Source organism: Pithys albifrons, chromosome 16 (assembly GCF_047495875.1).
Source record: "Pithys albifrons albifrons isolate INPA30051 chromosome 16, PitAlb_v1, whole genome shotgun sequence".
Lineage (NCBI taxonomy): Eukaryota > Metazoa > Chordata > Aves > Passeriformes > Thamnophilidae > Pithys > Pithys albifrons.
The window spans coordinates 16,692,212-16,716,172 of NC_092473.1; the positions used below are offsets into that span (position 1 = coordinate 16,692,212).

Here is a 23,961-nt window from a genome sequence, read left to right on the forward strand (position 1 = left end):
GCGGCGCGGGGCGGGCGGGGCCGGGCGGGAGCGGCCATGGAGCTGAGCGAGATGCTCTACAACAAGTCCGAGTACATCGAGACGGTGCGGCGGGCGGGGAGCGGGGCGTGGGGAGAGGGCACCGGCCCGGGGAGCGGGCACCGGGCCGGGGGGTTGCGGAGGCGGCGCGGCCGGGACAGCGCCGTGACCCGCCCGTTCTCCCCGCAGGCCTCCGGCAACAAGGTGAGCCGGCAGTCGGTGCTGTGCGGCAGCCAGAACATCGTCCTCAACGGCAAGGTGAGCAGCGTGGCTGTGTTTGTGCCCAGGCCCGCGGGCACAGCCGGTGGCTCCGGCCTCCTGTGCCTCGGCATCGCCCTCGCGTTTCTTTTGACTGAGCCATCTCTGAGGGTCTTGCTGGAGTGACCAGACCTTGGCATGAGCTGCGAAACAGCTGCTAACGCGGCCAGGGACTGGCTCTGTCTCCCTTCCGCAGACGATCGTGATGAACGACTGCATCATCCGCGGGGACCTGGCCAACGTGCGGGTCGGGCGGCACTGCGTGGTGAAGAGCCGCAGCGTCATCAGGCCGCCCTTCAAGAAGTTCAGTAAGGGGTAAGAGGCTCCTTCCTTCAGGGAGACCCCTAAAAATACCTGCCAGCCTGTCTGATACTGAGGGGACGCTGTTCCTTTTGCAGCAGTTTGCAGTAATACACCTGTTTCCACCTGTCCCTTTCCCAAGCGTTCAGCCGTGCCGTGAGGGTTGGTGTTCACCAGACCACTGTAGAAAGCTGGGGTATGTTAGAATAGCAAAGTGAAGAGCATGTTTCAGTTGCTCTTTGTTTATTCACAACATCTTCCTGCTGCTCCTTTGGGAAGAGAGGAGAAAGACCAGTTACTGTTTTGTCCTCCTTGGCACCAGATCCACCTCTGCTGATCCATCAGGGGACAGGAGACTCCACAGGGCGATTTTTGGGTCTAGTAGTGTCAGTTTGTTTATTGTGCACCAAACAAGTACCTCTCCTGTCCCAGGGTGGCTTTCTTCCCTCTGCACATTGGTGACCATGTGTTCATAGAAGAGGACTGTGTTGTCAATGCGGCCCAGATCGGCTCCTACGTGCACATAGGCAAGAACTGTGTCATCGTGAGTGCCACTTCTGTCCTTTCTGCAAGCTCCTGGGTACTGCTGAGGGTTTGGGGCAGCAGCTGAGAGGTGTCTGCCCCAGCTGCCTGGAGCAGGCACTTTCTCTGTGCTGTTCCTTCCTCCTCCTCTTCCTTCTCTGCAGGAAGCAGGGCTTTCAGGTTTGGTTTTCTGAGGACAGCAGGTTCAGCTGCTGCTGGTTGGAAAATCCATCCCAACAATATTGTCCCTGTGGCTAACAGGACTGCCCAGGGAAGGCCACAGAGAACAAGTGGGATTGTGTTCCTGTGCAAATAACTCCAAATAGTCAAGGCTTCTCTGCTGAGGTAGAGAGGGCCCTGCTGGTACTGCATGATTCACACCAATTTGCACATTGACATGTTAATGTGCAGCTGCCTGTACCTGTGTTAGTTGAAAGCAAACACGTTTCTCCTTAAAAAGAAAAGTTAATTCTGTTAGGAGGAGGATTCAGCCAGGGTAAGGAATTACTCCTGTGATCCCATATACAGAATGTGTTTTGGGCAATTAATCTTCTTGAAATATAAGTAACGTATTGGTAACAAGCAAAGATCTTATTTATAGTGTTTTCAGTATAAACTTTTCTTGTTCTCTGTTTTAGGGTCGTAGATGTGTTTTGAAAGATTGCTGCAAAATCTTGGACAACACGGTACTCCCTCCTGAAACTGTAGTCCCTCCTTTCACTGTCTTCTCAGGCTGTCCAGGTATGCTCCTTCCAAGTTCCCATGCACAGAAACATGGATAACATGGGTATTCTTATTGTTACAACAGAGTTGCCTATTAGCATTTAGTGTATGGAAATAAAGGTATCAGACTCTTCCTGCACTGAAAAGTAACAGCTTTAACTTGTGAAACTCCCTCCCTTAGTGCATGGTGGGTAGATGGTACATGGTGACTGATGTCAATACTGTTGTTCTTCTTCCAGGACTCTTCTCTGGGGAGCTCCCAGAATGCACCCAGGAGCTCATGATTGACGTTACCAAGAGCTATTACCAGAAGTTCTTGCCACTCACTCAGGTCTAGTAGCCCATTTCCCGTGTTTCAGGCACACAGTGGCATCCTGGGGGTGGGGAGAGGGGATGTTGTCCAGTGAGACCAGGGCCTGGCCTTCTGCTCTCCTGAGCACTTGGTGAGTTTCCGTCAACATCACCAGCCTGGCCAGGCAGTCCCTTGTGAAAGCTGTCATGTCCTGTTCAAACTTTGTATGCTCATAAGATGTACTCCATTCCACATTGTCTGAACTGTGCCATTGAATGTTCTGGAGCTGGGAAACCTGATCCACCCACCTTAGGGCAGCAGCTGGGGAACGAGGCAGAGTTGACACATGCTCTGCAGCCTCAGCCTGTCTGGTCAGTTCTGTCCTAGCCCAAAGCGTGGGGGTTTAGGTCTGTTAGGAGCAGTCTCACCCCAGCAGGGCTATAGTGGGTGTGCTCTGGGGACTTAGCAGGGTTTATTAGACCCAGGGCTTGCCTTTGGCAAAATACTTGCTGCTCCTTAGTCTGCATGCTGAGGTGGATGGCCTCTTCCTTTTCCATGGGATTCTCTCCTGTAGGGCCATCATTCATCATCCTGCTGTTGGCTTTAGGAACTTTGGCTGACATTGACACCTGTCTTTCTGTGCCTGACAGGACATTTCTTAGCTCTCAGCTCCTGTGCTCTCACCCCTCAAGGTTGGTGTTCTTGGGGCCAGTGCATGTTCTGCTTCCTGAACAGCACAGACCTTAAAGAGCCAAAGGCCTTTGGAAAGAGGTTTGCCATGTCACTCACAGAATTCAGTGCAGCAGAAAGTAGGTAATTAAAAGCAGAAATCACATGGATGAGAGAATGCTGCAACTGTCCCCATTGATTACCCAGTGTCTATATTTGCAGAAAGCTCTTTGATGCTTTTCTGCATTATGAAGCTTAGGAATGAGATTCAGAATTCGTGAAAAGAGTGAACATTTCAACATGTAGAGCAGGAACAGTTCTTGTTGGGAGCAGCTTTGAAAGTTGTAGCCACCTGATGCTTGTGTACCTGACTGAGTACAGACAACTGGCTGAACATGAGTCTGCCTGCCCTGGTTGTGGTCTATTAAAGCTTAGCATCATTCTGCTCTAAGTTTGAAACTGGGGCTCCTGCATGTTGTAGTGTAGCAGCTGGGGCCAGGACATGTGTTAGGTGTGTAGTGGTTGTGTGGTTGTGGATGAGCAGCCCTGGAGCCCTCAGCTGATCTGTGTAACAAATGCTGATACACCCTTATAGCTGTACAAGCTGTGCCAGTACTAACGTGTGTAGTAGCTGCTGTTTGTCACATGTAAAACCACTGACTGGTTTGTTTGTATTTTTACTGTACATAAATTAAAGCCTCTCCAGTTGTTCAAGTGACTCAAGGTTGTGACTCTTCAAATCAAACTTGAGACTAGACTGAGGTTCCTGCTGTGCTTGGCCATGAGCCCCAGCCCCTTGTTCTGTGACTCTTTCAGGTTGTTCTGGCTATCACAGTGTCAGGGCATTATAAAAGTGAAGTACAGTGTGAAACAGCTGCTTTCTCCCTCTGAGGGGTGGAGAGGCCTCCCCATCACCAGACCTGACATGTTTGGGGCTTCTTGAGATTCTGTGCAAGTCAGGTGTCCAGAGCACTGCTTTGCTGTCGGGTGTCTGGCAGTGTCTGGAAGGGGTGGGGTGTCTGTGCTGTGTTCCCATGATGTCACCTCAGAGTTTCAACACCACATTGTGCGTCTCACTGGGATCTCTTCATCGGCAGCTGCAGTGGCAGGGAGAGGGGTGGGAGGAGGTGTTTGAGTTGGGATGGAGTGGGATGACAGCTGGAAAAGTCTGAGTGGTGCATTTCCACCATCACCTGAGAGCAGTTATGCATGGAGGGCTATGTCACTGCAATTACCTGTTTTGTGGCCTACTCTTCCTTCTAACAGGCTGAGCCAACCCTTCTGCCCTAATTAAAACCTCTTTTATTGTCTCTGTTAAGGTGGCCTCTGCCAGGGCCTAAAGCCAAGCTGCCACTGAAGATCCCAAACACCCAGCACTGTTAACATTCCTTACCTTGGCCACTTTCTCCTCCTGTCTCTGAAGTGTCCCTCTGACCTGGGCCCACCTCTCCACCTGTGCCAGCTCTGGGAAGATGAAGTGTCAGTGGCTGCCACAGCCCGGGGAGCCCCAGCTCTGCTTGCAGCGCTCGCTCTTGCACAGTGCAGCAAAGCCTGACCCACAGCAGGGCTGTGCCTGTGGCCAGAGGAGCTGCTCGTCCTGTAGGGAGGGAATGCCATCTGTCAGGAATCTTGTACAAACACTGAGCACTTCAACCCCCCAGTCGCTGTGTTGCTTCATTGATCTTGCTCCGTTCCTGCGTGGTTTGCTCCGGGTGGCTCCAGGCGGCAGGCAGGCCATGCTGCCTGTACCTCGGGGTGTTCAGAGTCCCTGGGACACACCTCCTGCTCTGTGCCAGGCTGGTGGCTCAGCAACAGGAGCTCAGGGGCCCGTCAGGGGCTGTGTGGGAAGGTCACGCAGTCAGTGTCTGCTTTTTGGGGTGGTCCCGCTACATGGGGGGAGTGGCAGCTGAACTGAGCCCGTGGTGTCCTGCAGGGCCCATGGCCTGGGCTCCTGTGCTCCTGGGAGCCCACGGCCTGTGCCAGGGCCAGCTGGGAGCACTGGCTCAGCCTGCAGGGCCAGGCTTCTGTTGTCAGCCAGGGCTGAAAGGAACAGCTTCTGCTGACAGGGAGGGCAAAGGAGGTGAAGTCCCTGCCCTCATCCCACTTCCAGCCAGGTGGGGCTGTGTGTGCCTGGAGGCACCTGGGCTGGGGCACTGCTGCTGATTTTGTGCCTTTTGGAGTTATTTGTCATTGGTGTTTTATTCTGGGCCAGCAGGCAGCAAGATACAGTTAAGGGATGGGAACATCCTGTAGTCATTTCTCTTGGCAAGTGGTGCCAGGCCCAGGAGCAGCGCAGGGTGTTGGGATGCCCCGGGGAGGGGCAGCCCTGGGGAGGGGATGCCCTGGGGAGGGGATGGCCTGGGTGGGGATGCCCTGGGGAGGGGATGGCCTGGGGAGGGGATGGCCTGGGGTGGGGATGGCCTGGGTGGGGATGGCCTGGGGAGGGGATGGCCTGGGTGGGGATGGCCTGGGGAGGGGATGGCCTGGGGTGGGAATGCCCCGGGGAGGGGATGGCCTGGGGAGGGGATGGCCTGGGGTGGGGATGGCCTGGGGTGGGGATGGCCTGGGGAGGGGATGGCCTGGGGAGGGGCAGCCCTGGGGTGGGGATGGCCTGGGTGGGGATGGCCTGGGTGGGGATGCCCTGGGGAGGGGATGCCCTGGGGAGGGGATGGCCTGGGGAGGGGATGGCCTGGGGTGGGAATGCCCCGGGGAGGGGATGGCCTGGGGTGGGAATGGCCTGGGGTGGGGATGGCCTGGGTGGGGATGGCCTGGGGTGGGGATGGCCTGGGGTGGGAATGCCCCGGGGAGGGGATGGCCTGGGGTGGGAATGCCCCGGGGAGGGGATGGCCTGGGGTGGGGATGGCCTGGGTGGGGATGGCCTGGGGTGGGAATGCCCCGGGGAGGGGATGGCCTGGGGTGGGAATGCCCCGGGGAGGGGATGGCCTGGGGTGGGGATGGCCTGGGGAGGGGATGCCCTGGGGTGGGGATGCCCTGGGTGGGGATGGCCTGGGTGGGGATGGCCTGGGGTGGGGATGCCCTGGGGTGAGGATGGCCTGGGTGGGGATGGCCTGGGGTGGGAATGCCCCGGGGAGGGGATGGCCTGGGGTGGGAATGCCCCGGGGTGGGGATGGCCTGGGGTGGGGATGGCCTGGGGAGGGGAAGGCCTGGGTGGGGATGGCCTGGGTGGGGATGGCCTGGGTGGGGATGCCCTGGGTGGGGATGGCCTGGGTGGGGATGGCCTGGGGTGGGGATGCCCTGGGGTGAGGATGGCCTGGGTGGGGATGGCCTGGGGTGGGAATGCCCCGGGGAGGGGATGGCCTGGGGTGGGAATGCCCCGGGGTGGGGATGGCCTGAGGAGGGGATGGCCTGGGGAGGGGCTGTCACTGAGCAGCGTCCATGGTGGAAGTGGGAAGAGGAGAGTGAAAAGTCCTTGATAAGGTCAGGGAGAGCCACACCCAACTGTGAAAGATTAGCCGAGGGGGCCGAGAGTGAGGAGGGAGTCTGTGGAATAAAACCCAGCGCAGGGCCCCGATTCTGGGGTGCCCCTCGCGGTCCCGCCGTGAGGGCCCCGGCACAGCCCCTTTCTCTCCCGGGACCGAAGCACACGGGAAGGCCCTTCCGGCGCGCCTCGTGCCCGCGCTCGGGGCCCGCGGGAGCGGCGCTGGCCGGGGCCGGGAGCGCGCCCCGCGCGTGCCCCGCAGCGCCCGCCGCCAACCGCCGCGCACGCGCTCTCGGGGGGCGTGTCCGGGCGCGCGCGGCCCCGCCCCGGCGGTCACGTGCCCGCCCGCGCTCCCATCGGGCCCGCGCGCCGCGTGGATTTTAAATCCTTCGGCCAATGGGGAGCGGCCGCGCGCGGTAACGGCCGGGTTCGAACCGGGCCGGGGAGGGGGGACAGACAGAGACAGACAGACCCACCGACCGACACACAGACACACACCGCACTGGGACCAGGCACCGAGCTGTGCCCGCGCCGGGACCGCCGCAGTTGTCCCGTACCCGACCGCGTCCGTACCGGGACCGCCGCTGCTCCGGCACTGAGCTGTGCCCACCCCGGGATCCGCCGCTCCGCTACTGAGCTGTGCCCACCCCGGGATCCGCCGCTCCGCTACTGAGCTGTGCCCGGGACCCGCCGCTGTTCCGCACTGAGCTGTGCCCGCACCGGGATCCGCCGCTCCGCTACTGAGCTGTGCCCGGGACCCGCCGCTGTTCCGCACCCGCCGCTCCGGCACCGGGACCCGCCGGTGTTGCGGGACGCGCCCCTCCTTCGCCAGCGAGCCGAGCGCGGGCTGAGCCCGGCCCGGGCCCCGGCAGAGCGGCCCCGCACGGCCCCGCACGCCATGAGCGCGGCGGGCAGCAAGGCGCGGTCGGCGGCGCTGGCGGAGCAGCCCCGCGCGGAGCAGCCCCGGGCGGCGGCGGCGGCCGCGGGAGGGAAGGAGGTGCCGAAGGTGCTCGTGGACCCCCGCACTCGGCGCAGCTTCGTGCGCGGCCGCTTCCTCGGCAAGGGCGGCTTCGCGCGGTGCTACGAGCTGGCCGAGACCGAGAGCAGGGAGGTGTTCGCGGGGAAGGTGGTGCCCAAGTCGCTGCTGGTGAAGCCGCATCAGAAGGAGAAGATGTCCATGGAGATCGCCATCCACCGCAGCCTCTCCCACCGCCACGTCGTCGGCTTCCAGGGCTTCTTCGAGGACGCCGACTTTGTCTATGTCGTGCTGGAGCTCTGCCGCCGCAGGGTGAGGGGCCGGGGGTGGGTGGGCACCGCTGTCCCCTGGGTACTGACCGTCCCCTTTCCCCGTGCCCTCGGGCACTGCCTCGTCCCCGCCCCGGCACTGACTGCCCGTCCCCGCAGTCGCTGCTGGAGCTGCACAAGCGGCGGAAGGCGCTGAGCGAGCCCGAGGTGCGGTACTACCTGCGCCAGACCGTCCTGGGCTGCCAGTACCTGCACAGCCACCGCGTCATCCACCGCGACCTCAAGCTGGGCAACCTGTTCCTCAGCGACGACATGGAGGTGAAGATCGGTAAGTGCCGGACAGGATGTGACAGGGACCCCAGCCCTGGGACCAGCCGGCCGGGTCATCTCCAGTCACACCCTCCTGTCCCATCTCTCCAGGGGACTTTGGCCTGGCCACCAAGGTAGAGTACGATGGTGAGCGCAAGAAGACCCTGTGTGGGACCCCCAACTACATCGCCCCAGAGGTGCTGGGCAAGAAGGGGCACAGCTTTGAGGTGGACATCTGGTCCATCGGCTGCATCATGTGAGTCAAAATGCCTTTGCAAGGCTGCGGGGGTGGGCAGTCCCTGTGGTCCTGGTCTTCTTGGCCCATCTGCGCTTCAGTGTGAGCCAAAGTGCCAGCTCACTGTGGCTCCCGGCTGAGCCCGGCTGGCAGCCAGCACCTGAGCTGTGCTCTGCCATGCTGGTGTGTGCATCCATGGGCTGGTGGGCCACACAGCGTGCCTGTCTCAGGGCATTTCCCAAAAACCCAAGCACGATTCCTAATGGAACTTCCCCTGCAGGGTGCCAGGTCCCAGTGTCCCTTTCCAGCAGCAGGAGGCAGTCACAGTGTAAGTGGCTGTCAGCACTGCTGAGTGTCCAATGCCAAGTGTGCTCCCTCTGCCAGAAAAGCCCCTGGGTGTTTTTAGAAGATGGTCATTTCCACACAGAATCCAAGTCTCTTTTGCAAAACTGATGCCCTTTTGTCTGGAAATGCCCAGGTACACTCTGCTGGTGGGGAAACCGCCCTTTGAGACTTCTTGTCTAAAGGAAACGTACCTCCGGATCAAGAAGAATGAGTACACCATTCCTAAGGTATGGTGCTTCCCAGGGAGGATCCATTCACCTCACAGCGGTTCCCTGTCAGCCTCCTGCTGCACCCCCTGTGTCTGGCACTCAGTGGGCTCTCACATAACTGGGCAGTGGCTGTTATTGGTGGGAGGGAGTGGCTCAGTCTGTGGTGGAGTGAACCCATAAGGGTTCCTCATGGAAAGCCAGAAACTCCCTGCTCCCTGATCCAGCAAAAATCCGAGCTGGACAGTTGGCACATGGGGGCGAATGGACAGCAGCAAGTCCATGAGGTTTGGGCCAGGTCCCCAGTCATCCCACTTCTGTTGAGTTGGTCTTGCTCAAGTCAGTTAAATTCAGGGTTTGGGTGCTGTTAGGACACAGCTCTCTGTGCTGCCCAATTGTGCTTCTCCAGGCTTGTGTCCTGCTTGCCTGATGCAGCACTGAAGCTCTGCTCCAAGTGGAACTTCCCTGGGTTGTGAATCCAGTTCATCTGTCTCTAGTGCATGTTGTCCTCTGTCCCCTGTCTAAACTCCACCTGTCCCTCAGCACATCAACCCTGTGGCTGCAAACCTCATCCAGAAGATGCTGAGGTCTGACCCTGCCACGCGCCCAACCATTGACGAGCTGCTGAACGACGAGTTCTTCACCTCGGGGTACATGCCCAGCCGCCTGCCCACCAGCTGCCTCACCATCGCCCCGCGCTTCTCCATCGCGCCCAGTGGCGCCGAACTCGCCGGGCGGAAGCCGCTGACGGCGCTCAACAAGGGTGAGTGGGAGTGCCCGTGAGCAGCTGGGCTGTGGTGCTGAGCCTGCCTGGCCTCCAGCAGCATCCAGAACCTTCAGTGGGGTGCTCCCTCACGTCAGCTCCCAATTCTTATGGAAACTCAGAGTGTTTTGTGGATGAGAGGGTTCTTGCTCTGCCAGGGCCGGTGTGGGGAGGAAGCACAGTGGCAGTTGTAGCTGTGGTAGTGGGCACAAAGGTGCATGTGAAGTTCCACCTGAACATGAGGAAGAACTTCTTTCCTGTGCAGGTGACGAACACTGGAACAGATTGCCCAGAGAGGGTGTGGAGTCTCCCTCACTGGAAATATTACAGAACCATGTGGACACAATTCTGTTTCATGTGCTTTGGGATGATCCTGCTTGAACAGGAAGGTGGGACCAGGTGCCCCACTGTGATTCTTTCCAACCTGATCCATTCTGTGTGTAAGGTATTGCCTGTGCCTGGGGCAGGGTGTAAGTCTGATGCCTTTGGAAGCCTCTACCTGGTCATACCCTCACACTCTTCTTTTTTCTGGCCCAGGACTAGACAGCCCTGCACTGGAGAACTTGCCAGACAAGGAGGAAGTGGCCGAGCTGCGGGAGGTGGGAGATGCTGTCATCTGCCACCTGACTGATATGTTGCAGCAGCTGACAGCAGTCAATGCAGCCAAGCCCTCCGAGAGAGTGGTGGTGAGACAAGGTGAGCCTGGGGCAGCCCACGGGCTTTGCAGGGTGCACAGGGTGTGGGAAACATCTCCTAACAAGCTCCTTTCCTCTTGCAGAAGAAGCTGAGGACCCAGCCTGCATTCCCATCTTCTGGGTTAGCAAATGGGTGGACTACTCAGATAAATATGGACTAGGTAAGTACTCTGGGGACAATGCTTCAGGCTTTCCTGTGTCTGAAGGAGCTGGGGGAAGCCTGGATTGGTGTCTTTGCACCACCATATTCCCATGACGTGTTCAAGACTGCTGCCAGGGAAATTAACAAACACCCAAAGAATCCAGAGCAGTGGTCACTGAACATCAGCCCTGGCCCCTTTAAGGTGGACAGTGGTTACCTGTGCATGAGGTGGCCAGGCCGTCCTGAGCCTGCATAGGGACCCATGGTGGCAGCTGAGGCTGTTTCTGCAGCAGGTGATGCAGTAAGGGAGGTGGAAAAGTGTCACCCAGACCTCCCTGTAAGGAGACCTGGCAGGGACTTGTGAAATGGCTGTTGGGGAACCCTTGGGGGATACAGTCATTTGTATTTCCCACGGCCAGCGGTCCCCTGAGTTTGGAGGCCTCACAGAGTCCCTTTTGGGCAGGTTATCAGCTGTGTGACAACAGCGTTGGCGTTCTCTTCAACGACTCCACTCGCCTCATCATGTACAACGATGGCGACAACCTGCAGTACATTGAGCAGAACAGCACTGAGTCCTACTTCACTGTGAGGTCCTACCCCTCTGCCTTGAACAAGAAGGTTAGTCCTGGGGACAGCAACCTGGCTGAGGGGTGGGATGACTCCTGCCAGCCTTGGACTTTTGTGATAGGGTGGGTTCCAGGGAGAAACATCCGTAACTGGGGCTCACTGGCACTCTTCAGGCTTCCTCTGGCTGGTGACACATGACCCCAAGGACAGACATTAGCAGCTCTGTTTATCTCTACTGTCTGAGGCTCATGTATGAGCAGTTTCACAGAAAATAGTGCTCGCATGACTTGTGTGTACTCAAGTGTTGAGCACACTGAGGCTGAAGTGTCACACTCCGAGTTAACTTGGAGGACTTGCAAAGTTTGTAGTTTGTGCAGTGACACCTCAAGCTGTGAAGGATGTAAGGAGGCTCTGGGACCGTGATGGCTGCCCTGGGGTCATCCTCAGCTCCTCACAGCAAGTCCTATCTGCAGATAACACTACTGAAGTACTTCCGGAACTACATGAGCGAGCACCTGCTGAAGGCGGGGGCGAACATCACGCCGCGGGAGGGGGATGAGCTGGCCCGCCTGCCCTACCTCTGCACCTGGTTCCGCACCCGCAGCGCCATCGTCCTGCACCTCAGCAACGGCACCGTGCAGATCAACTTCTTCCAGGTGAGGCCTTTTCCAGGCTGTGGCTCCAGTGCCTGAGGGACTGGCTGCCTGTGGTGCTGCTGGGAAGGTGGCAAAAAGGGATAACTTGAGCCCCCCAGACACTCCTTGCTCGTGAGCACTGGAGCAGCAGGGAGGCTGCTGCAGTCAGATGTGGCAGTGCTGAGCTGGCTGGTCCCCTTAGCTGTGCTCTGCAGGATTTCTGTGGTGGGGCCTTGTCACCGTGCTCCGGGTGTGTCTGGGGTGGCACATCCAGAGGAAATGGTGTCCCCAAGGAGCGCAGTGCTCAGGGTGACCGAGTGTTCTCTCCCCCAGGACCACACCAAGGTCATCCTGTGCCCTCTCATGGCTGCTGTCACATACATAGATGAGAAACGGGACTTCCGCACGTACAAGCTGAGCCTGATCGAGGAGCATGGCTGCAGCAAGGAGCTGGCCAGCCGCCTCCGCTACGCACGCACCATGCTCGAGAAGCTGCTCAGCAACAGGGCTGGCTCGGGCCGTGCCAAACCCCCTGCTTAGACACTGTTCTTGCTGGACTCAGCAGCTGTGCCAAACTGCCCAGCTGTCAAGAGAGAGGGCTGGGAGCTTCCCTCCTGTGGCACTGCTGGGCTCTCCCTCTTGGATATGGGCTCGTTGCCACAAGGAGGTCCCTGTTGCTGTGGGAGCAGTGTTGTTCACTCTGACTGGTGCCCAAAGGTTTCTTGATCCCCTCTTCTAACGGGGTCTGTTTTATAATTCCCTACCTAGTCTGTTTTTCTAACTTTCCAAAGCCAAAAGCCTGACTCCAAACCAGCCCTCTTGTCTGAGACACCTGGGCCTGCTCTTGAGAGGGCAGAGCATGGGGAGGGCAGACCTATCATGTGAGGGGTCTGTACATGGCTACTGCACCCATGCTTTGGGCTTCATCTCCTCTGGTAGAAGCTCAGGCAAGGTATTGAACAAGCGCAGGGTGAGACTGAGCAATCAGCCTTTTAATACTGAACTACATGAAACCTCAACTTTTGTATATTGCATAACCTGATTAAAGATTGTTTGCTACAGCACCCAGCCTCTTGCACTTCCCTTTGGTTTGCTGAGAGAGGGAACAGCACCTCTGATTTCCCCTGTGACCAAGCCATCCTCTTACCCCTGCTGACAGCCCCAGGGTGGGCCTGCCTCTAGCTCTGCTCAACTTAAAAAGGAGCAACAGGGAAACTGGCAGAAGATGATGGGGAAGGGAGTAAGTTGGTTTGGGAGATGCTCTTGGGAGCAGAGAAAGATGGGTGAGCTACCTCTCCAGTGTTGGGGAACATTCCCCTTTCCCAGGTACTTGGCTCTATTTACTACATGGTTACTAGTTATGACTACACAATCAGCAGAAATTATCTTCTGCAGCAGACTCTTGCAAGACCCTAATGACCTTCAGCTAGTGACCTCTGCTCCCTGCCAGCACCTATGGCAGCCCTCAGGCCAGTTTACTTTTAAGCAGGACAAGCTTTCTAGTTTTCATTTTTTATAATATTTTGTATAAATACATTCTGAAAAGAAACCAGGTACAAAACCCCGTTACCCATGTAACAAAATCCCACACCCCAGCACCCCCAGGAATCACACTGTACAGAATTACTGCTGTTCTCCAGAGGAACTTTGCCATGGGGCTCCCTGTGCCTGTGGGCCCAGGCAGTACTGGAGGCTGGCTCGTAGGGAACACTTGCCCATGGGGAAGCCATGAACCAGAGCAGCTGTGGGGCTCTGGCCCTGGGCAGCAGAAGAGGCTGGCGGAGCTTCAGGCACAGCCTCGTGTTTGAGGGAAGGGATCCCTGGGAAAAAGTAAGGTCCCTGCTTTGTGCAGAGAGACAACTGCTCTCGAACTGCAGTGTGACCTCCTCAGGGGCTCACACCTGGCAGAGGTACAGGCGTCTGGGGACTGAAAGGGAGACAACCTTGTTCTCAGCCCAGCTGAGATTCAAACCTTCATTCAGGGTGCAGTGCTGGAGGCCCCCAGGTGCCACAGGGCTGTGCCCTCGCAGTCTGGATACGACAAGCAGATCCCAGCCTGGTGTGGCTGCTCAGCACTGCCTGACTGAGCACAGCCCGCAGTGGGCTGAGGGCTCAGCTCCAGAGACAAGACTGGGGCACTAATCCTGGTCACAGCTCAACCAGCTGTGTTCCCAGCCTTGTGGCACAGGAGAATGCCCTGGACAAAGCTTGCTGATCCACAGTGACCATCCCACCAGGACCTGGTGCCAGCCTGAGGGCATCGCTGTGTGGGGAAATCGACATTGCTGCCCTTGGGAAAACACAACATGTGTTTTCCTCTTTCTTCTCCAAGCACCCTGTCCACCCCAGAGATGTCTTTGTTCTCTGACACAAGTGCCTTCAGGCCCCTGAGTCTGACTGTGGGTGTTTGCCAAGGTGAGTGCCCAGGCAAGAGCACAGCGCTGCCCTGTGCCCACCTCCACACTATGCTGCTGGTAACCCCCTGTGTGCCGGGAACCCGTCTGGCCCCGGGAAGGAGGGGAAGGACTCACAGAGCCCCCAGGGCTGTGGGAGCGGGCGGGGAGCAGTGGCCGAGCAGCCTCGTGTCGCGATGCCGTCCGGGTGCCCCTCAGGCGCCGTCGCCCCTCGGGCCGTGGCAGTAGTAGGAGTGGAAGACGCGCTCGTGGGCGCAGCCGCGCATGGCCCGGTGCGTGTGCAGCAGCAGCCGCGGGAAGCGCGAGGTGAAGTACTGCACGAAGCCCTCGGGGACCGAGCCCAGGGCGGCCCGCACGTCGGCTGGTAGCTCGTGGTAGTGGTGCTTCTGCAGGAGAGAGGGTGAGAGGGTCAGCTCAGAGGGGCAGGGACAGCGGGAGAGCCGGGGCAGCCGCACGACTCTACCTTGTTCCTCATGGCTCGCAGCAGGTCACGCACTGACCCTCCCTTGTAGGTGCGGAACTTCCTCAGGTCTGCAGAGAGCAGAAGAGACACTGGGTGAGGTGGGACGCAGCTGGGGCAAGGGGCTGCCACAGCCCTGCAGTGCCAGCACCACCCCTGGGTGCTGCAAACCCAGCTTGGCTCCACTCTGCCATCCCAAAGAAGTGATGGCACCTTTACCTGCCCTGCTTTTTAGCTCCTGAGCACAAGCAGGCACCTCCTGGGTGGTAAAGGCAATTTACTGCCTACTACCAGCCCCTACCTGCTTCACCAGGCCCAGGGGCATGCCTGGCCTCCCCATACTCACCCATCTGCAGTGGGAGAGAGATGTGCATCCTCCAATTGGTCCTCACCACTGCCCGTGCCCCTGATTCCAGGGCCGACACGATGGGACCCTCGGCTGGCTCCTTCTCCACACGGTCACTGACGTCCTGCATGACCAAGAGCAGGGATGGGGTGGTAAGGCACTGCCCTCAACCCACATGATGGGGCACAGAGATCCAGCAACCTCCCACCCCTTTCAAAAGTAGCTCAGAATGAGCACATTGACCTAAAACCAGCCGTTTCCAGCATGTTTTTCAGAGCACACCTGTGGTTGCTGCCAGTGGGACAGCATAATAGGCTCACCTGGAAGAACTGCAGCTGCTTCTCTTGACTCCAGAAAAAGGGATGCACAAGGACCACAGGGGCCGAGGGCCGGTGCTGGGGGTCAGGGCTGATCATCGCCACGATCAGCTCCCTCGCCACAAGCTTGTCTGGAGGTAAAACAACACAGCAGAGAAATCAAGGGAGCTGCCCCCTGGCCCAGAGCTGTCCTGCAGGACTGTGCCGCTGGGAAAGGGGCTCAGCTGGGGAAGGGGCTCACCGTGAGCCTCCTCTTGCAGGCAGCTCAGCTCGTAGGAGCCCGCCAGGATGTTGGCCTGGCGCCGCAGGCTGTCCCCAAAGGGGTGCTGTCCCCCTGACACCACGTAGTAGAAGATACAGCCAGCTGAGAAAATGTCCACAGCACTGGTCTGCAAAACATGGTGGGAGATGGCACCTTCAGGCCAGGGGTAAGGAAAGCTTTCACCTCACACTTTTCCATCCTTTTCTGTGAGTAATTGGTTGTTGGCTGCAGAGCTGCTGGAAAACACATCACATGGGAGTTCCATCACCCCAGGTCCCTGTCAGGGAAGGGGCTTCCAGATGCACAGCCAGAATTCAGGACTCCACAGCCTGACAGACACACCGGGGCTGCTGGGCAAAAGCATCCCAGCCTACAGTGAAGGGAAGCTGCCAGCCCCGACACATGCCTTGCCAGGGACCAGCTGCTTCCAGCAGAAATGGGATTCCTGGCACGGAATAGAGGAGCAGAAGCTTCTGCTTGACCTTGGTAGCAACCTATGGCATCTCCAACCTCCCCACTCCAAATTGCTGAGCGCTGGAGCTCAATGAGATGCCCTGTGATGACAGCTGGGCACTGGTCCCTAAGGACAGGGTCATGGGGGCAGACATTGATCAGGGGGCAGTCCTGGAACACAGCACAGTGCCCGTGTCTGGGCTGGCTTGGGCTAAACTGTGCATCCCAGCAGTGTGCCCTGAGGCCACTGCCAGCATGGGGACACTGCCACAATGGGCCCAAGGAGCACCCAGGGCAGGGGCAGCCATGGCTCACTGACTGGGTTCTCCTTCGGAGCCTCCTGCAGCACCTCGGGCGCGATCCAGCCCTCAGTGCCAGGGATACCGGAGTGGAGACTGAAGCTCTGTCGTCCCCCCTGAAGCTTCTTGCAGAGGCCGAAGTCTGAGATGACAGCACGGATCTGCCCATGACAATTTGGGGCAGAGATAAGGATGTTACAGGGCTTCAGGTCACGGTGTACTGGAAGAGAGAGCGTGTGGTGTCACCTGGCAGGGCTCTGCCACTGCCCCACACGCCGCTGGCCCCAACAGCCCACACCCGAACCCCGACAGCCCCCGCCCAAATCCTGCAGCCTCAGCTGAGGACGAGATGGAGAAGGCCCTGCTGGCCCTTACCAATGCTGAGGGAGTGGAGGTGGGCCAGCCCGGACATGGTCTGATGCAGCAGGGACACCGGGTCCAGCCCACGGCGGTTGAAGCTGGGGCTCTCCACGTACTGGAAACACACAGAGGGAGAGAGAGAGGAACGGAGCCTGATTTACTGGGCAAAGGCAAGGCTGGCTGGGAGAGACAGAGACCAGCCCCTATGGAGGCTGTTTGTGCCCAAGGCTTTTGTTTCCAGGGTTCCCAGTGGGCGGCAGGAACAGCCCCGTGCCCAGGGCAGGTGGGGCGCCGGGCTCACCTCCTGCAGTGTGGCAGAGCAGAGCTCGATGGCGATGTAGTGGAACTGCCTGTCCTTCTCGGTGCAGAAGTAGCGCACAACGTGGGGATGCTCATCCGACTCCCGGAGCAGCTGCACCTCCCGGTCGAGCAGATGGACACACTCAGGCAGGAGCCGCTTCACGGCCACATTCCGTCCCTCGAACTGCCCCCTGTGTAGAGTCCCCAGTGTGTCCACGTGTGGCTCCCCGGGTGGAGCAGAGCTCAGCACTGCAGCCCCACGGCCCAGCCACACTCCAGCTGACACTGGAGCTCACACACGGGGTCCTCAGTAAGGGTCACCCTGCTGTGACTCCCAAAGCCCTGCCACACCACAGACAGGCAGAGATCTCTCCCACTATGAGCTGGGAACTGCGGGACAGTCTCGATTTTGTAGGAAAATGACATCCCTCACATTTTGCTGTGTTCAGTGCTGGGAAAGGGGCTCAGCCAGAGCCTGGAACCATGTGAGGAGCCAGATCAGGTGCAGGCAGGCAAGGAAGAGGTGGGAGGGGGACCTGCCCAGTGCCTGGTTACTGAGGGCCACAAGCCCAGCTTTGGGACAGGTGTGATGAGGACCAGAAGAAAGGGAAGATAGAGGCTTATTCTCCAAAGTCCCTGAACCAGCAGTCACCACCCTGGGCAACAGCCTCTTTGACACTGTCACTGTGGCTCCCAGGGAGAACGAGAATGGAAAGAGAGAAGGCACCTGGTATCACTCACCTGAAGACAAAGGTTCCTCCAGCTCCATGGCCTAGAACTTCCTTGGGGTTAAAAGAAACTTTACCAACTACAACCAGGTCTGGTTCTGCATCTACAGGGGAAGAGAAGATAGCCATCCTTCAGCCTCCAAGCATTAGTTCTGTATGGAAGACAACTACATTTTTATCCATCTGGCCATTTCTTGGGCCCTACTCTTATGTAGCCCACACTTATCCAGCAGCAGGTCTGGCACCCCCTCCCATCCCAGCTGGGTTGCAGCCCTCTCACATGTGGGCATCCCTGTTTTGGGTGACAGCATCTTTGGACAGACAGTCCCTGCACCCTGCCCTTTCCCCCTGCACCCACCTGCAGCTGGGTCCAGACTGACCATCCCATTAGCTGGGCCCTTCAGGTGGCTTGAGGGACCTGAGCTCTGTGAGAGTCCTAATGCACTTCCCCGGCTCAACTGTGGCTTTCCAGGCTCCACAGGGACATCTCCCTCAGAGACCCGGCCTGGGAGCAGCATCTGCTGCTGCTGCTGTTGCAGGAGCTGGATCTGCTCCTCCAGCTGTTGCTGCTGTGCCGTGTGCTGCCGCTGCAGTTTCTGGAACAGAAACCACAGGAACACTCAGCTCCGTGCCCAGAGTGCAGCTGGGGCATTGCCACGGCAGCGAGGCCGCTGCTGTCCCTCACCCACCACCACCACCGCTCACCATGAGCAGGAGGAGCAGGACTCCCCCACCCAGCAGAGTTGTGCCAACACCAGCCATCACCATGTCCCAGGTGCCATCGGGATACACCTCCACCTGCTCCCCCGGTGCAGGGTCTGGCAGGAGCTGCCCCTCGCTGCGGACAGCCGGCTCCTCCAGGGTGCTCGGGGCCAGGAACTGCAACACACACCTGGCGCTGGGTGACACCAGAGGGACAGACCGCGGGGCACTCGGGTTTGGGACCCCCTCCCTGTCTCACCCCACGCTGGAGAATCTACCGCCCACCCCAAGCCATGGGTGACCCTTTGGTGACCCAGCACCCTTCGCTGCTCACATCATCGAACACAGTCCTGGCAGGAGGAGCCCTGGGGATGATGGTTTGGGTGGTTTTTCGCAGGTTCTCTGGGAAGGCTCGCAGCATTGTGGTGTGGACCAGAGGAGGCAGCTCATGGTGCCCTGTGGTGGGAGAGGAACAGAGACAACCATCAGTTTGCTTCTGGTCACAGCATCTGTCCCTCACTCCACAGTGCCATGGGCACATCAGCAGCCCTGGCTCTTTTGGAGAAAGATGGGAACCCTGAGCATGGGTAACTGTGAGCTCTGTTTCAAAGGCTCCCTGCCCACCCCTGGCTGGGGGTGCCCAGTGGCCCTTCCTGGGGAGGGAACAAGGATGGGCTGAAACAACTCCCAAGCCAGAGTCACCACAGCCCCTGAGGTGACTCGCAGCCTCAGTCCGATTCACCCTACTGGGCAGAGCACATCGCGCTGTACTCCCAGAGCACACCAGCAGCTTGGGGTGGCCCCCCCACAAGACACTCCCCTGGAGCCAGGATATGGGGAAGCCCGTGCCCACCAAGAGTCCACACCTATGAGGAGCCACTGGTTGCGGAGTGCAGTGATGCTGCCCTGCGGGTACTTGACGTCGGTGCTGGGCGTGATCTCGCACTCCCCTGACTCCCTCAAGGTCACGTCGTCCGTGGTGGGGCCGTCGATTCTTGCCAGTGTGATGCCCTGGGGCTGGGGGTGGCAGCTCATGGGGCACCGCTGCTGGGATGGGCACCCACCACAGCTGTCCCTGAGGGGTGACACTCACCACCAGCGCCACACTGCCGTGCACCAGCGAGGTCAGGGCATAGAAGCTGGTTGCGTGCTTCCCCACATAGAGCGCTGGCCTGCAGGGGAGGGACAAGCATCACCTTCCATCACAGACCAGGGTGGCAGAGCACCAAGAATGTGAATGCCACCAGCTGCCACCGCGCAGGAACCACGTACAGCAGCTGGGTCTTGGTGGTGGCAAAGTCCTTGACCGACTGGTAGCTCCACTTGAGTACATGGATGTCCTGTGATTGGAAGGTCAGGTAGCGCAGGGTCTCCATGGCCAGGTTGAGGTGGGGGATGCGGTGCAGGCTGTCCTGGTGCCACACATAGATGCCAACCACAGGTGAGCCATAGTTCTGTGCCCACAGGACCTCCCCACTCTCCTTGTCCAGCGTCACCACCAGCCCATCCCCAGTCGAGGCCAAGTGTGCCATTTCTAGGGAGAGCAAGAGGGATAGGAGATTTAGCAGTGGGGCCATATCCCCTCTGGTCACCTTGAGTCCTGCCACTGGCTGTGGGCTGCTGTCCATTCTCCCCAGCAACTGGCACAGCCAAGACCTGCTGGCCCTGACAGTACCACCCCAGAGTCCCCGCACAGCCACAGTCCTGCTGCGAACAGGGCACCAGTGAGCTGGCTGCCATGGCCCCCACAGATCCCACGGCTTCCATGGCTCCCGCAGATCCCACGGCTTCCATGGCCCCCACAGATCCCACGGCTTCCATGGCTCCCGCAGATCCCACAGCCACTCACTGTAGTGGCAGGACTCCTCGCAGAGCGGGGCTGAGTACTCGGAGAAGGTGGCGTTCCAGCGCAGCTCTCGCGACTTGGTGTCGTACATGGTGATGATGTACTCTGGGGACAGGAGCAGGGCACGAGGTCACCTCCCAGCACCGTGTCCCTGGCACCAGGCAGGCAATCGGAGTGCAGGGCTGCCTTACGGGTCCGGCCGATGTACAGCAGGGGGCTGGACGGGCACACACCATCCCAGGCCTCTGTCGACAGCGTGGTCTGCTTCTCCCCTGACTTGGGGTCCACGATGAACCAGCTGTCCTGCTTCTTCCCTGAGAAGGAAAATACCTTTTCTCTGAGTCCCCACAGCCCTGCCCATCCCCAGGAGTGCCTGCTGGGTTCCTGTCAGATGCCCTCCATGACTCCTGGGAGCCACTGCTTGGCTCCCTCTCCCCTGCCCGCTCCGGGGGCCTCCATACCAGTGTAGAGGACACCGTCTGAGCTGCGGCACGGTGAGGACTGCACCAGCTCTGGGATGGTGAATGGCAGCTTCTGCAACACAGACAGCAGAGTGCACGTGGGGCCAAAGTCACTTCCCCCTGCCCGGTGAACCCTGAGGGGACATGGGATGCCCACAGCCCCACTGACCATCAAGCCTTCTTTGTTCTTTCCTCCCAGGATATACAGGCTGCCATCATTGGGGTCTGGAAGGAATGCTGGTCTGGGAAGGAAAGAAGAGGATGAAACATGAGCTGCACCCTGCCCTGGGCACATCCAAGAACCACAGAGGAGCTGGACTGCAGAACCTCTTTGAGCAGTTCTCTGCAGGGTGAGTCACTGTGGGGCTTGACCTTTCCTGGACACCTGCAACACTGGATTTGGCAGGAGGTAACTCCAGCTGTGGGGGTGTCCTGCCTGCCCTAGGGAGTTCTCCTGATGCCCTTGCACTTTTGAGGGGATTTTCCTTAATCCCTCTCCACGCTGTTGTGTGTGGTGGAGCTGAGAGCAACTTGGCTGCTGTGAAAAGGCTGCAAGCTCAGCAGCAAGGGAGAAGCTCCTCCTCACACCAAGTGCAGCACCAGAGTCAGGGAAAGGCGATGCTATGGCATAGGCTGGGTGGTTCATTTCTCTCTGGTTCCTCTTTCCTGCTGTCACTCCAGCAGTTACTGGGGAAGCTGTGCACCTGCTCTGCCCACTCGCCCATGGGGATGACACTCACTCTGCCACGTACACCGGCACTTGCAGAATGGGATCTGAAACAGAGAGTGAGAGGCAACATCAGCAGTGCTCCTGCAGCAGGACAGCACAGCACTGCTGCTTATCAGCATGGCACAGCTTACTCCACACGGCACTGTCACCCAGTGTGGCACTGTCACCCAGCCCAGCCACACAGCCTGTTTGCATTTCAGACTCAGAAGAGACACCAATGGCAGATGCTCACCCATGCTCAGCCATGCCTGGAGCTGTGCCTGGGGCTGGAGTGTTCCCTGGAGCTGGAGGCACTGCGAGCCCAGAGCCCACCCAGCAAGAGCCAGGCTGGGAGAACATCCCCAAACCCCAGAGACAAGCTCTGGGAGCCAGGCTGTCAGCAAACCCCTGTCCTGGTTGCTACTCACCATCCTTCAGGGTCCACTTGATGTCCCCTGTGCTCTTGCTGACGGCATGGAGGTTCCCATCCAGCGTGGAGACAAAGAGCAGTGTTTCTGGGACAGCCACGGCACTGCCTTTGAGGCACTAGGACAGACACACCATCCTTGAGAGCTCGGCCAGACTTGGATATTGGTGCCCAGCCTGGGTCAGCCCCTGCACCCAGAATGCCACAGTGGTGGGCAAAGCCCCACAGTCCTCCTGCTCCCTGGTGAGGTGAGACTGGGATGGAAATAACTTATTTCCTTGTACTACCGTATTAAATCTGCTCATTCCTCCAGCTCCACCTGCAAAGGACATCATAGAACTGCACCTGTTGCTGGCTGCTGGGAGCTGCTGTGTACCATAAATCCCTGGCCAGTGGCCCCAGCACTGGGGCAGCTGTACTCAAGGTGACTGGCACCACCAGTACCCACGGTCCCCAGCTTCTGCATTGCTCACGTCCCACCAGAGCAGTGCTGGGACCAAGCACCCTTCCTCTTCCTCTCCAGGGAGCCAGCTCTGCCACTGGTGAGATGAGCTGCAGCACAGCTGTCCCCAGCCACAACCCTGTGTGCCTTTCTAAAGGTGACAACATGAGCAGCCGCACCATTGGCTCCTTCCAGACACAAACGAGTTGGGTGACTTTTCATGCCAGAGACACGATGATTGCTCGGCCAGGCCTTCAGAGCTGCAGGTTTCAGCTACCTAATGCTGAGGAAGTAATTGCCAATTCACCTGGGAAAAGGAGCAGCTGCTTCCACGTATGGCATCTGCACAGCAAGTGCCAGCTCAGCCAGTGGCACACACCAGCCTCACCCCGTTGGCAAACAGGGATCGGCAAACAGCACTGGGACCCACACGGCTCCGGCAGTCCCTGATGCCCAGAACTCGGCAGCAGCGCCTGAGCTCCCACCTGGCTGCAGATCCAACATGGGAAGCCCGAGGACACCTGTAGGACCTGCTTCCCCTGCAGCCCCTTCCCTGCTCTGCGAGGCTGAGCTGGCAAAACCCGGCCTGAGGGGACAGGTCTACAGCCCGAGCCCAGACAGTGCCCACTTGTGAGCACATCCCCATCTGCTGAGCAGAATCCAACGGTACCAGACCAGCCACGGCATGGTGGGCTCAGGAGGTTCCTCTACCTGCAACCACACAGTCAGCAGCCCCAACAAGAGCCAGGTCGCCTGGAGCACATACCAGCTCCCTCTCAACGCACCTCACACCAACCTTTCTGTCTCCAGCCCACTTCTTTTATTTGTCTTTCCTCTTGCTTAATTTTCAGGTGGGGTCAGTGGAAGTTTTGCAGCTCTGGCGTTGCCCGGAGGATGTGGCAGGGCAGGCAGGGAAGGGGACTGCTCCCCACAGCCACTGCTCCAGCCCCTGAGGCCACACAGGGCTCGCTGAGGGCTTGGAAAAGCCAGGCCAGCAGACCTGGGGCTCTTGCGGTGTGGCCACCTGCCCTGGGGACATCGAGGCTGCCGAGCCCTCCCGGGCCATCAGTGCTGTCAGGGCTCTGTGCTTCCTCCCCTGATGCTCTGTGTTTCTCCCCTCTCTTACACAAAATGCAAAGGCCTGGCTGCCCAGCACACTCCCCACGCACACTGTGGGCAGAACTGGGACCCTCGCTCTGCTCCCACCCGCGGCGACCCCTCTGGCCGCCCCCAGCCCCAGCCCAGCAGTGCGCTCGTCATTCCCATGGGCCGTTTCCCGGACTGTGCTTTCCCAGGCTCCCACCACGGCCCCCCGAGCCAGCAGCGATGCTGCAGGGCTGGACCTCAGCCGCGGGCTCGGGGCTCGCTGTGCCCCGGACAGGGATGGGCAGCCGGGCACAGGCAGAAACACGGCGCTGCCTCCCCTGGCGGAGCTCTGCCGCTGTCACCGCAGCCACCGTGGCACGGTGCCCTCTCCACGTGAACTGCCACAGCTGCAGGACCTGCATCCGGCTCGGGAGCAGCGCCCGGCCCGAGCGGGCAGGAGGCTCCGGTCCCGGCCCAGCCAGGCTGGGGGCGACGGGGAACCCCCCCGGGGCTGCATCGCACAGCGGCGACGGCCACGGGCCCGGCCCCGGGACCCGCACCCAGCACCGCGGCCCCTCCGGACCCTGCGCACCCCCCGCCGCCGGTGCCACCCGAGCGCTGTCACAGCGCGGGACACGGACCCGCGTGTGCCGGGGCCTCCCGCAGGGCACGGGGGGCACAGCGGGCACAGGCACCCGAGCAGGAACCACGCGGACACCGCACTGTGCCCCCCGAGCCTCCCTCCGCACTGTCCCCTCCCAGCACTGTCCCCTTCCGCACTGTCCCTCCCGCACTGTCCCCTCCCGCACTGTCCCCTCCCGGCACTGTCCCCTCCCGGCACTGTCCCCTCCCGGCACTGTCCCCTCCCGTACCTGTGCGGGCGGCAGCAGCAGCAGCAGCAGGAGAAGCCCCCGGAGCCCCCGCGGAGGCCGCTCGGAGGGGCCGCCCATGTCGCGGCCAGGCCGGGCCGGGCCGCACGGTCGCCG

General features: G+C 59.7%; 3 protein-coding genes across 5 annotated transcripts; 2 read left to right on the top strand and 1 right to left on the bottom strand.

The window, feature by feature from the left end:
* The first annotated feature begins 5 nt into the window (after window positions 1-5).
* On the top strand, window positions 6-4,440 carry DCTN5 (dynactin subunit 5). The gene is made up of 7 exons (XM_071570879.1): window positions 6-84; window positions 208-276; window positions 473-591; window positions 1,009-1,120; window positions 1,737-1,839; window positions 2,061-2,152; window positions 4,102-4,440. Exons 1-7 carry the CDS (start codon window positions 37-39, stop codon window positions 4,120-4,122), a joined length of 564 nt encoding a protein of 187 aa, XP_071426980.1. The 5' UTR covers window positions 6-36; the 3' UTR covers window positions 4,123-4,440.
* A 2,215-nt stretch (window positions 4,441-6,655) lies between these two features.
* PLK1 (polo like kinase 1) lies at window positions 6,656-12,421 on the top strand. Its single transcript, XM_071571044.1, has 10 exons — window positions 6,656-7,509; window positions 7,626-7,794; window positions 7,887-8,031; window positions 8,489-8,582; window positions 9,105-9,324; window positions 9,862-10,020; window positions 10,103-10,180; window positions 10,625-10,779; window positions 11,202-11,384; window positions 11,697-12,421. The coding sequence occupies exons 1-10, from the start codon at window positions 7,120-7,122 to the stop codon at window positions 11,901-11,903; spliced, it is 1,800 nt and encodes a 599-aa protein (XP_071427145.1). The 5' UTR covers window positions 6,656-7,119; the 3' UTR covers window positions 11,904-12,421.
* Window positions 12,422-12,743: 322 nt separating this feature from the next.
* On the bottom strand, window positions 12,744-23,957 carry ERN2 (endoplasmic reticulum to nucleus signaling 2). 3 transcript variants are annotated; one of them, XM_071570860.1, is made up of 22 exons: window positions 23,848-23,957; window positions 21,449-21,566; window positions 21,052-21,085; window positions 20,481-20,553; window positions 20,312-20,384; window positions 20,042-20,164; window positions 19,854-19,955; window positions 19,277-19,538; window positions 19,098-19,176; window positions 18,871-19,021; window positions 18,339-18,460; window positions 18,008-18,181; window positions 17,661-17,898; window positions 17,316-17,406; window positions 16,576-16,765; window positions 16,290-16,389; window positions 15,965-16,134; window positions 15,142-15,289; window positions 14,904-15,031; window positions 14,584-14,707; window positions 14,241-14,308; window positions 12,744-14,163 (listed from the first exon to the last, which is right to left on the bottom strand). In XM_071570860.1, exons 1-22 carry the CDS (start codon window positions 23,923-23,925, stop codon window positions 13,972-13,974), a joined length of 2,838 nt encoding a protein of 945 aa, XP_071426961.1. In that variant the 5' UTR covers window positions 23,926-23,957; the 3' UTR covers window positions 12,744-13,971. The 3 variants fall into 3 exon arrangements, with proteins under 3 accessions (XP_071426961.1, XP_071426960.1, XP_071426962.1); XM_071570859.1 differs by having other exon boundaries at window positions 15,935-16,134; XM_071570861.1 differs by lacking the exon at window positions 18,008-18,181 and having other exon boundaries at window positions 15,935-16,134.
* Between the last annotated feature and the right edge of the window lie 4 nt (window positions 23,958-23,961).